Below are 13050 nucleotides of genomic sequence, written 5' to 3' on the forward strand. Positions count from 1 at the left end.
ACTAATCTGTTAAAGTGTTATAGTCTAGACAAATTTGTTCAACTGAAGAAAGGTTATGGAAAACACATAGGACCTCTTACAACCCATAATTTGGTGGTATATCAATTTCTTATGTAGCTTATAGCCTCTTCTTTAATATTTTAAATTAGGATAATATAATGTAATGTAAGGTAATAATAGGTGTTTTTCAGTCAGAACAAAATATTTGTTTGGGCTAACATGCATTTTATTTGGATGTTCACTTTTTCTCTAACATTATCACCTGGTGCTCTCAGTGGGGGAAACAGCTGAACTGAACACTGTGATAAATGTAATAAACAACTGTAAAATCCTCCACTCACCACTGCAGTGGTCACTGTTTCTCCTTTTACAGATTATAATTTTCAGCAGAGATCACAACCACACACACTCCCAAAGCTGCTCCCAGAAAGATCACAACAGGATCCACAGGCCCCTCTGAAATAAATAAACAAACAAATAAATAAATAAATTAATAAATAAAATAAAAATAAAAAATTGCTTAGAAAAGTTTAAACCTTTCAAAAATGTCATGTGACAAACCATGATAGATTTCATGTTACCAATGATTTTTTCTGTTCTACCAGTGGTGAAAAATACTACTACAAAAACTGTCCTTCATGACTCTGCTAAAGTATTGTTTTGGAGAAGCTGTACTTTATTTAAATATTATTAATGCTGTATTTACCCGAACACCCTGAACAAATATTTTTCAGTAATTGGTTAAAATAGCTACGTTTCACTCTTATACATGAAGATTTTTAGATATTGTTACATTATGACTCTCACTCACAATATTTTAGCTCTGTACTTCCAAATTTAACTGAGTAAGATTTTGTTGAAGTACTCAAACTTTCATATGAGTAGAGTTTCTCAGTTCTTGTTCCCCTCTTGAGAACTATATTAGCAAATGTATAAGTGAGGCTCAAATTATATACCCAACAAAAAGGCAATGAAGCAAACCATTTTGTCTCAACAGTAAATGTGTTATGGCTAAGTAAAAGCTCAATACTACATTAGAATAAATATAATAACAATAATACAGTAAAATAAGTATAATAATAATATTAATACAGTAAAAAGTAAGTATTTCAAGTTTTCAAATAAGTATTTGGTAATTTGTGAGCTAGTTAGAAGAACATAGGCTATTGATTTAAGTCACTACATATTGAGTTATTGTAAATTGTGTTATTATACTTTTACTGCTTTTCTGAACAGATAAACACTTTTTAGATAAATAGACATTTATGTCTAAATCTTTGGCAAAGTACTGTACACAAAAAAGTTTACCCTTGGAATGATGGCAAAAGGGCTAATTGCGTTTTAAGAGACGGCAAATGCAATAAAATTAACTCAGTCAATATAGGGAAAGAATATAGTCAGTTCCAATATCTACATCCATCAAACAAGTCATCAATGACCAATAACTTTAAAATTCTTAAATATTGCTTACTTAGTTGTATTGATGCTCTGTTTCCAAACACGATCTTCCCACAAGCAGCCACAGCGCAGTAGTAAGTTCCAGTATGGTGGTGGTCGAGGATGTTCTTGGAGAAGTTGTGCACACATTTGTGTGTAGAAGAGCTGATCTCACACTGACGGCTGCTGCTGTTCTGATGAGTGTAAATGATTTCAGGAAAGGATTGTCCTGCAGCAGCTCTGAACCAGAGCACTCGGAGTTCTGCTGCTCTGATCTCAGAGTGGACTGTGCACTGCAGAGTGACCAACTCTCCTGGAGAAACTGACCCCCAAACTGGAGTTTGGACAACTGATACCTTTAACTCAGGCTGACCTGGTCAATATAATAAAGACATCGCAAGATCTTGGCGCATATGTCTCAGTCAAGTACATGAGTTTATATGATAATAAAATGTAAAATTATAATATCATTACCTGTCACAGCTAGAAATTTGCCACTAGAAAATGTAATGGTGTTCGTGTCTAGTATTCCACAGAAGTACATTCCTTCATCAGCTTTAGTAATTTGTTCAATAGTCAGAGAAAAAGGCTGGATTATCTTATACCTCGGGAAAGTGTTGGGGTGTTTATTGGGTAACTTTAACACCACTTCCTGAGGTTCCTGTCCTGTTCTTTGCTTGTACCAAACCCAAATGTGTTGAGCAAACTATGTAGAGTAACTTTTCCTCCAGGCTCAGCTGAGACAAATGATACCTTAGAAAGATCCACAGCCTGAGCCGGATCTACAAGATAGAATCAGATCAGAGCTAAGCTCATAAAGACAATAGCTAATGATGTTTCAACAAGCGCAGTTAAAAGTAAATAAAAAATTAAGAGTTATTGACAACCTAAGGTCTTATAAGAAGCTCATGAACTTGCCTTTTATGTAGAGACATAAGATGAGAATCCATATCGGAGCCATAACTACAGAAGAAACAGATCTTCATTGAAGTAAATTTGAGAGGTTGCAACTGACAAAAGCATCAAGTTAGCTTGCTGGGCATGTGAGTGTAACCTCATGGGCTGGAAAAAGTCACAGCTTTTGACTGCTTGACTAACTCATGTTTGGCCCTTAAGAAGTATTTTGGTTTTCTTTCATGTCTATTTAAGTCTTACGATAAATAGTTTGGATTCCATAAACATGAAATAATCTCATATGTTTATTACAGCAGTTTCTGTCAAAAGTTTCTTCTATAAAAGCAGCAACAAACTCTAACGACTAAGTAAAACTGATGCAATAAAAAGAAAGAATGTGCTTGTAAGCTCAGCAAACAACGTATTAGACTCAGAGAAACTTTCAAAAACAGGCACTCCGCTAGGTTTGTTGCCGTCATCATCTGCAAATTATCTGTAACCAAGTAGAAATAATTTAATTTTGTTATTATTGGTCCATTTGATCATGAGTTCATGCTTATCAAAAGAGGAAGAATATATTACAGTACTTTCAGAATTCTTATTATGTGATTGTTTTTTATTTGTATCACCAATTATTACAGGATATTTGCTGAAATGTAGTAGAACTTAAGGCCAATTTTGAGAACACAATTAAGTAGAGGTCTGGCCCCACCAGATGTCGCTGTAGAGCAGTGCATGACATAATCAATAATTCAGTATAACAACTAATACATCTTTATATATTTTTCTTCATAACTAATATTGTTGCGTGTTTATTACATATGACAATGACAGCATTCCAAATATCTTCCTGTACATGTTGTGTAAAAGCCAGTAGACCACCTATTTCTCTTAGCAGTCTTCGTTTGGTGAGCATGGGGCCAGTTCCTCAGCGTTCGTCTAACCAAGTGAGCAGTTAAAAACACTGCGCATGTTCAACGCGCTATCAATAGCCAGCTGTGGGGCATGAGCACGTTGGCTCCATGCTGAGAGCAGCCCATATATAATAAATTTACATATGTCCAGACTCCTGCACCACATTATGTTAATTTGTATATTTGTGATTTCTCTGATGGAGTGTGTTTGTGTTTGGATCAGGTTTGTGTGTAGTTTCATTGGTGAGTCGGCTGCTGCCCCTACAGTTTTTTGTGCCCCACCTGGCTTTCTGTGCCAGAGACACCACGGCAATTAAATAATCTCTTAAAGTCTTAGTCGTTGTCTTAATATTATGTTTTCTCAGTCTGACAGTGAGTCCCCTCACAATCCCACCTCATATCTATGGTGTTGTGTCTGTAACATGTGGCTTTAAAAGGTTGACCTGGTGAAGAAGGGAAAAGGAGTGAGGAATGAACTGGACAGAGCTTTAAGTCATTTATTAAACCCAGTCACTAAACACTTACATACACCATCAACTAAGCACACCTACATTAATTACACATATAAACACATTTACAGTAAAGCTGTGCCCTGTTCACACACCAAAAAAGAAAGCAACTCAATTTGCATTTCTAGAATTCAAACATCGTGGGAATAAAACATGTTCCAATTAAAATAATTTGACTAGAAAGAGAGGACCATGATGGCATCACATCAAAGAAGAAAAGATTAAAAGCTTGTGTGTAAAAGTACAAACACAAACTATTCAACTGAACCTGCAGTATTTGACAGTATTTGACAGCCCACTATCAAATAGAAGGCCTTTTCAGCATCACATATTCAACAGATGTCTGTGTGGTGGCCCACCTGTAAACTCTAGACCAGTTAACCTTATAGAAATACAATATGCTAAAACAGATATCCACCTCCTCTGATCCTCTGGTCTGGATCTACTACTGCCCTTCAGTTGCTTTGGTCAGAATCATTTCATCACATGTGTTGTGGAAATACAAAACCAGGATGATGTTGAGAGTTGATGGCATGTTGATAATTAAACCTATGGCATCACTTGTGAGCTGAACCTGGAACCACAGTGAGTGGTTCTCAGAAATGCTTCAAGTGCTGAGGTGGAAGGAACTTTACTGAGGCAGGAAGTGAAGATCTTAGCATTTTCAATATTACTGATACACCACAGCACAGAAACCACTCAAGGTACAATGTCAAAAGGTCACATGTACTGAAGACAAAGGCCTTCAATTCAATTCATCACACTGCTCAAGAACCCCTTTAGGACAATTATACCATATCATAGTTGTATGACGTTAACTGCATCAAGACTCTTATTTTAAGGTGTTGCAAGAAAAAAAGGTTAGAATTACATTCTCCTCCAATTTTAGAGAAACTTGAAGCTGTTCACAATTTCCACCTCCTAATTATTAATGCTCAGGGCCGCTGGAGCCTCACCTGCTTTGTGGAAGACAACCAGAAGTTGTTTGGATCACACTGTATTTTGATTGTCCTTTAAATATGATCTACAGATGCTGAGATTTAGAGACATCTACAGCCATATTGTTGGAACTACAGAACTACAGCTGTTAGCTTATCTATTTGTTGTGTGTGTTAAAGAAATTACCCAAAAGTCGTCTCCTCAGTAGAGCAGCACTGAAGAAATTCCAAATGCTATCAAATGATTTGCCTATTTCTATTATTTTGGAAATAAATGGATCCTTACTATTGTTTTATTTATAAAACCATTGTAAATACATTAAAAGATATATTAAAAAAATCACCACAACATTATCAAAAGAAGACTTCAAAAAAAATTTCTTTAACGTGACGTTTTCCATTGAAAGTTGTAAATTTACGATCATGACAGTAAATTTACATAAACATCACTGAATGCCAGAGACAGCTACACAAAATCAGCCTATGATATAATGGTTTCAACAAGAAATATATCTTTATTTAATGTTTGACAGTTATTTGGTGATGTGTTTAGATGGGTTTTATAAGCTATAAGAAAGAAAGAAAGAAAGAAAGAAAGAAAGAAAAAGAAAGAAAGAAAGGAAGAAACTCAATTTGACTTATTTTCTTCTTTTCTCAGCAATATTGTGTTTCTGAATTGGTTTGAAGTCAGAAACAGGGAAGAATCTTACTCGGGTGAAAACGTTCTCCTTCAGCAGTCGTCTCTTGTCAGAGAAATTTAAAGGTGCAAAACTGAGCTCTTCATCAGAGTCCTATTTCAGAATAAATAAACAAATAAATATACAAACAAGTTAATAAATAAGATCAGTGCTGAAATATACAACTCCATTAAATGACAAATATCAATCAAGTTATAATAAGGTCACTCTCTCTCTCTCTCTCTCTATTTTGTAAATATAGTTTATTTTTTTTTAAGTGAAAGTAAGTTAAAATATATTCTACAGAGAAGATATTCATTAGAACTTTTGGCCTGTGCTAAAGTGATACTACATAAAAGATTCTTCATTTTATTTTATTTTTTTTCCAAGCAAAGAAAAACATCTTCCCTGTAGAGAATGTGTTAACTTATAATCACTTACAAAATCAATAACATATGAAATTTGACTGGGGGTGTTCAAACTTTTGCATACACTATATATATTCAGTTCAAAAACTCATGACTGAGTTATTTATAAAAAGAAACAGCAATCATCAATATGTCTGTGTGAGATGCATGCATGTGAATCAGAGTCAGATGTAGGAATAATTTCTTTTGTCTAATATAACTGTGTGCAGTATTCAGCTACATGTTTTATTCATTGTAATAGTCCACAGTGAATCATACTGTGGCCTAAACCACATCAGGTCTGATCTTAAAGACGATCTGGGTGTAATTTGAGTGTGCTAAAAGATATTTTGGGGATGTACTTAGAGAAACAATTTGGGTGACTATTGAATCCAGTGTTTGTTAGCATTTTAGAATGTTTGCCTCACAGCTCCAGATTACAATTGATTAAGGTAAGTGAAAAATTGTAGGTGAAAATTTGTTTACATTTGATCTTTAATGAAACCTTTGATATGCATACAGTGAAGACACACAAGTTAAAATGTTTACACAGAGCTTGAATATTCTCCAGCTTGTATAATCTAATACAAAAGCAAAGCCAGTAGAACAGGACGCTCTGAAGTTGCTTCACATGAGCCTAAGGTCACCATGCCCAATGCCAAGTGTCGAGTAGAGGGATATAAAGCCCCCCAGCAATGAACTGTGTAGTAATGGAGCTCCAACCAGTACCTTTGGGATGAAATGTGATCCAGAACTGATCATCCAACATCAGTACCTGACCTCGCTAATGCTCTTGTGGCTGAATTCTGCATTTCAGTGTCTCTGACCTCAGTAGAAACATTAGATGAGCGAGTGTCTAGAGATTTTTGTAAATATAGTACATATGGGTGTGAACTGATGATACATCACATGTTCAAATGTAGAACTTGACAGCTGGGCCTGAATAGCTGAACTGGTGTTAAAACCACACCGTCTTCTGGAGGTGTGAAAGTTTCAGCCTCTTTATCTCTTTATCTTATGTTTAGTGTGTGGTTGAGGATGCAGTCCAGGGTGCAAATTTAGTCTGGGGAGTGGGGGGCTACACTAAACACATAGCAAATAAAAGTTAAGACTGTGTAAACACAGTACACCTACAGTTAGACTTATCATGTTGATCTCATGCTGTATAGACATGAGATATATTAACAGGAATAATGATATCATAAATTTTCAGTACTAAAATTCAGCTTTGTTGCCTTTTGCAATTGCATTTTTCCATTGTGTTACTAAATGCTTGGTATGATCACCATGTTGCTGTATATATTTTATCAAAATACCCCGATAATTGTAAATATAATGATAATTAAGAAAAAAACATTACTATTGATAACTATTATGCAATATTTCAACAAATTATCATAGTTCATTAAAAAAGTGCTGAAATCTCCAGGACAGGTTAGCGCTTTTTTCCGTTTGTCATTTCAGACTAAAACTAAAATAAAAACAAACTCTTTCAAGCTATTTGACAAAGGGTGGCTGGTAGTCTAGTGGTAGGAAGGCTGAGCCAGCAACTACAAGGTCGCAGATTCAAAACTGTTGAAGTTAGTAAACTGATGCCAAGCATGATAAATGAGTTTTATTTGTATAGTGCAAAAATGAACCTGCCAGTTTGTCAGCACTTTCACAGCGATGCATTCTATGTAGTGCAGCAGCATTTTTTTCTGTATCTGTAACTGTGACATGTCCAGTGTTTGGTGGAGCTCCATTAGTTTGTTACATGTATCTTTCTTTTTTTTTATTATTATTTTTTTTTTATTATATGTAGTATAGCAGCTAGTTTTTTTAATGACAGCCACAATCCTGTCAGGTATGTGTTACTCAATTTGGAACAGCCAAAATAGGCACACAAACAAAGGCATAGGGATGCATAACCAAGTAATAGATAAAATATATATATATATATATATATATATATATATATATATATATATATATATATATATATATATATATATATACATATACGTGTGTGTTTTTTAAGGTAATGTACCTGGTCTTGCAGCATCTCTGGAAAACTGTGGATGACAGACTGACATGTTTTGCCTTTAAAAGCATTGAAAGGAAAATGTGTTAGAAATTCAGCAATGTGGTAATAAATTTTGTAGCATTTTGTTCACCTCAATGAAGTTTTACAAAGACTCTGACATTCACCAATATTTTCATGTTTGGGATTTGTTCCTCGGTAAGAACAGAATTGCAGACTCAAGAGCACAAAGGTGCAAACAGTTCAGAGGTTTAAATCATCAGGAGAGCAAATTTAAGTAAAAACCTAGGAAGATTTTAGTGAATGGGGCCCATTATTATTATTATTATTATTATTATTATTATTATTATTTTATATTATGGGGAATCAGCTCAACTGAATACAGATTCATGTAAAGAAAAGAGTGTAAAATCCTCCACTCACCACTGCAGTGGTCACTGTTTCTCCTTTTACAGATAATAAATGCTTGAGCAAAGATCACAACCACACACACTCCCAAAGCTGCTCCCAGACAATCCACAAAAGGATCCACAGGATCTTCTGAAATAAATAAATAAGTATCTACTATCTATAAATAAATAAATCTACTCATCAAGTTTAAGCTCTAATAAAATGGGATGTAAAAACCATGTTAGATTTCATGTCAGTACAGTAGTACAGATAAGTACAGATAAGTACAGATAAGTAGTAAGATTTTCTCAGATGTACAGTACTGTGAATAAAGTTCAATTCTATGCTCTACATCAATCACGTAAAAGAACTATAGCTTAAATATTGCGTACTCAGTTCTACTGATGCTCCATTCCCAAAGATGATCTTCCCACAAGCAGCCACAGCGCAGTAGTAAGTTCCAGTATGGTGGTGGTCGAGGATGTTCTTGGAGAAGTTGTACACAGAGCTGTGTGTAGAAGAGCTGATCTCACACTGACGGCTGCTGCTGTTCTGATGAGTGTAAATGATTTCAGGAAAGGATTGTCCTGCAGCAGCTCTGAACCAGAGCACTCGGAGTTCTGCTGCTCTGATCTCAGAGAGGACCGTGCACTGCAGAGTGACCGACTCTCCTGGAGATACTGACCCCTGTACTGGAGTTTGGAGCACTGAGATGTCTACCTGCCCTGGGAAATATAATAAAGACAGTGTAAGAAATTGTATTTAGTAGAAATGTTCAATAACAATATATTAGCCATGTAATTACAGCATAACAGTGAAATAAGAGTGCATCACTGGCCTCAGATAATAGATGTGAAGTATTTACAAAGCATTGCTGAAAAGAAATTTACATCTTAAGAACACTGAAAATTTTATTTATATGTCACATTTTCAACACAAGGGCAACTCAATATCCATTATATACTGCTGAAGGCAGATCAGTGAAGCAGAAAACAAATCAGTTATGTTACCTGTGACCGCTAAGAATGTAGCAGTAGAAAAGTCCAGTGTTTTCTTTCCAGTCTCTCCACAGAAGTACATTCCTTCATCTTCTTTAGTGACACGTTCAATACTGAGAGAAATGCCACTCGCAATTCTGTTGAGTTTAAATCTCGATTTGTCGAATTTATTTGCAAACACAGCCGGCTTGTCTTCTAATTTTGATCCCACTTCCAGCGGCGCATGTTCCAGTCTTTGTTTGTACCACATCCTAACATCTTTATTTGAGTCGTCTACAAATGTGCAATTGAGAGTGACCGCTTCACCGGGCTCAGCTGAGATGACCAATGACTCTGTATTTCTCACTGCTTGAGTAGAATCTGTAAAAAGTTCATTCTAGATGAATATTAAAAATTTGAATGATTTTTTAAGCATCATTAAAATTACTTACAAATATTGCTTTTTGGTGTTTGGTCATTTTATGAACTTACAAATCTTGCAGAAATATAAAATGATAATTCCAATCTTGTGTAGATCCATCATCTACAAACAAATGTGATATCTGAAAGGAAATAAGTGACTGAAGTACTGAACTGTATTCGTTGCCTGGCTTCATTAGTTAAACATCATTGGCTGTAAGAAGTCACATGGTACTTTCTGTCAGCTCCATTAATAACTTTCATTGGACAACAAAAGTCACCCGGCCTCTTTTAAAACAAATGAATCTCTTTGATTATGATTACTATCAGTAGTTTTGGGCATCAAAGTCACTTCTCTATATGTCTGCCTTTCAGAGTATATCACTATATTAGGCAATAAAAAGACTATTAGCTTTAAGTCTGTAATTACATGGAATTCTTACATATACATACATACATACATATATATATATATATATATATATATATATATATATATATATATATATATATATTGAAGTCAAACATGGGCAGCCTCCTACAAAAGTGAGAATACCTGTAGATTTACTTCCTTTCGGATTTGTTCATTTATCATCTTTCATTTTAATTTATTTTTTGTGGCCAAAATATGCGTGTGTGGTATGCATGTGTGGGATTTTATCTTATTGCAGTTTCCATAGTCAAATGGTGACATTCCAGACTTTTTACATTTATTTCCAGACATTTTTTATTACAGTTATTTTTATTTTTTTATTTATTTTTTTTTTATTATATTGAATGACTTAAGATTTTTTTTTAAATAAGAATCATAGGTACATAAAAATGTGTATATTGTTTAAGGATTTTTTTTTTTTTGGTTGTCTATTTTTTTTAAATATATTTTACATGTGATATGTCATTCTTAGTAGAATAAATATGATGCCTAGGCATTAAACTTTTTAGTACAATAAAAATAGCAACAAATTCATATTTATACAGAATTTTTTTTTATTGAGTTACAAAGTCTATTAGTAATTCATTATAAGCATAAAATAATAAAAAAAAAAACATTAAGAAAGAAACCTTGTTAAAGAAATTAATATGCAGACAGAGTTAATATTTTAAGTTTTGCAGTGTGTGGAAAAGTAATTATACATTTTCTTTGTAATTTTAAAAGGCAATAGATACACTGTGTGTTTATGATTAGTTTATCTTTTCATCTTCCATTTAAACTCATTATCACACATTATTGGCAACTGTTAGAACAAGTTCATCAGGCAGCTGAAGGGTAAAACGTTCATTAAAAAATAAAAAAAGCAACTTTTCATCACAGCCACACTTCCATTAATGATGCACCATATCAGAAACCATCAGTTTGTCCACATACATCTGAAAAAAGCTCATCACCGCCTGAAATGTCTTTCCTATCAGATCTTTAAACTTCTTTGGTTCTTGATCTTAAAATAACAACACAGTTCCATGAAGACTTCACTTCACCTTATCAGACACCATTAGTGTGAACTCCTGTGTCTGTTTAGCAGGTGTGAAAGATTATAATCACCCAGCTCTCTCACAATCAAACATATAAACAACAGAATAAAGGTTTAAAGGAGCTTCTCAATTTAGAGGCCCTCCTTTCATCACAGATTATTTTCAGATAACACTTTATTTTATTTTATTTTATTTAAGGGCGGCACGGTGGCGCAGTGTGTAGCGCTGTCGCCTCACAGCAAGAATGGCCTGGGTTTGATTCCCGGCCGGGTGACCAGGGTCATTTCTGTGTGGAGTTTGCATGTTCTCCCCGTGTCTGCGTGGGTTTCCTCCGGGTACTCCGGTTTCCTCCCACGGTCCAAAGACATGCAGTCAAGCCAATCGGACATGCTAAAATTGCCCCTAGGTGTGAGTGAGTGTGTGAATGTGTATGTCTGTCTGCCCTGCGATGGACTGGCGACCTGTCCAGGGTGTATCCTGCCTTCCGCCCAATGACAGCTGGGATAGGCTCCAGCACCCCACCGCGACCCAGAGGGATAAGCGGTTTAGATGATGGATGGATGGATGGACTTTATTTTAATAGTACAGTTTAGATTCTTTGTAGGTACCTTTAACTCACATTCAACAAAATGTCTATTAAATTTGCCATTTTTTACTAATTCTACACTTGACCCTAAACCCAACCCTAAAACTGTAGAGTTTCATCAGATATGTTAAAAAAAGAAAAATCAATCTACATCATTTGAATACAGCAGCTGCCCTTTATGTTCTTTTAAAATTTCATAATTAATAGACCAATAGAAATGTATAAAAATAACATGGAATAAAATCTTTTTACATTAATCTACATTTAAAGGTAACAACATTTTGCATTCTACTGTAAAGTTACCATTTTGGTGATGAATGTTTTTCTTTGGACAGTGGCAAAATGTCTTCAGGGGGCCATTGTGAAGTGTTAAAATAAATTGAGACCCATTTTTAATATTGCAAACAATGTTGCAAACTGAAAAATAAGATATATTCTCATACATTTCCTGGCTTGCTATAAAGTGCATCTGTGCTAGATCATGTTGATTTTACTAAAACAGGTGCAATAACAATAAGACACTGCATTGAACAAATGAAAACTGAAACTCTATAAAAATTCAGATATTCTTGGTTTTCTGTGCTTAGTAATATGGCTCTACAGTTTGTGAAACATCTGTGATGAGATTAACAGTAAATTATCTATTATATTATGTCATGTCACATTTAGATTTCATATATTAATATTTTATAAAATATCAGTCAAAGTATTAAGTTTGCCATTTGCAAATGGCAATTATTATGTATATTATCAAGGGTTCTTTATGGAGTATCCAAACATGTTATGTCAGGAAATGTGTAGACATAATCAGACAAAAAAAAAATCCCACACAATACAGAAAACCAATTATTGTATCTGATATCTGCACCTATTTCGAGATTTATATGCCTAGTGTACTATGCATCACCACCACCACAGAGCTCTGTTGCTCTGCTTGTACTAAAACTATCATTTTAACGAATTTTAAATTTTCAGGAAGTGTAAATTTTTGTGTTTAATAAATGAGCAGTGCTGGATAAGAACAAATTATGGGAAAATTCTCATCAAAATCTAAAATAACTTTACATTCAAACCTTTAGGCAGCCTCAAAAATACAACACACTCCTATTATCAGGCACCATCAGCATAAACTGAAAGATTATAGTGAGCAGATTATTTTTACCCGGTTTCACCCAATATCAACACAGACAACAAACAGTTAGACAGTCCAAAATCAAGAGAAATAATGACATAAAGCTCATTAAACTAACCTGGAGATCATGTGCAGCTCTGAATATCCCAGTAAAATAAAAACATCCCCAAACTTCACTACTGCTCACTAAAGGAAAGAGATCTAGCGGTGAGAACGATGAGCTTTAGCATTAGAGCTTCTCACTTGAGAGTACATAATGTCTTCAGGCTGTTCTCT

General features: G+C 34.6%; 1 protein-coding gene across 1 annotated transcript; it reads right to left on the reverse strand.

Annotated features, from left to right (window-relative positions):
* Window positions 1–367: 367 nt before the first annotated feature.
* LOC118806532 lies at window positions 368–9437 on the reverse strand. Its single transcript, XM_036567961.1, has 6 exons — window positions 9200–9437; window positions 8582–8914; window positions 2121–2219; window positions 1912–1992; window positions 1472–1810; window positions 368–456 (listed from the first exon to the last, which is right to left on the reverse strand). Exons 1-6 carry the CDS (start codon window positions 9435–9437, stop codon window positions 368–370), a joined length of 1179 nt encoding a protein of 392 aa, XP_036423854.1.
* Between the last annotated feature and the right edge of the window lie 3613 nt (window positions 9438–13050).

This window comes from Colossoma macropomum, unplaced genomic scaffold (assembly GCF_904425465.1).
Source record: "Colossoma macropomum unplaced genomic scaffold, Colossoma_macropomum, whole genome shotgun sequence".
In the NCBI taxonomy this organism is placed as follows: Eukaryota; Metazoa; Chordata; class Actinopteri; order Characiformes; family Serrasalmidae; genus Colossoma; species Colossoma macropomum.

Coding starts and splice junctions, on each gene's coding strand:
- LOC118806532 (XM_036567961.1), bottom strand. CDS start 9,437: ATGTGGTACAAACAAAGACTGGAACATGCGCCGCTGGAAGTGGGATCA. Junction 8,915..9,199: donor TACATTCTTAGCGGTCACAG/GTAACATAACTG, acceptor TATATTTCCCAG/GGCAGGTAGACATCTCAGTG. Junction 1,811..1,911: donor CAAATTTCTAGCTGTGACAG/GTAATGATATTA, acceptor TATATTGACCAG/GTCAGCCTGAGTTAAAGGTA.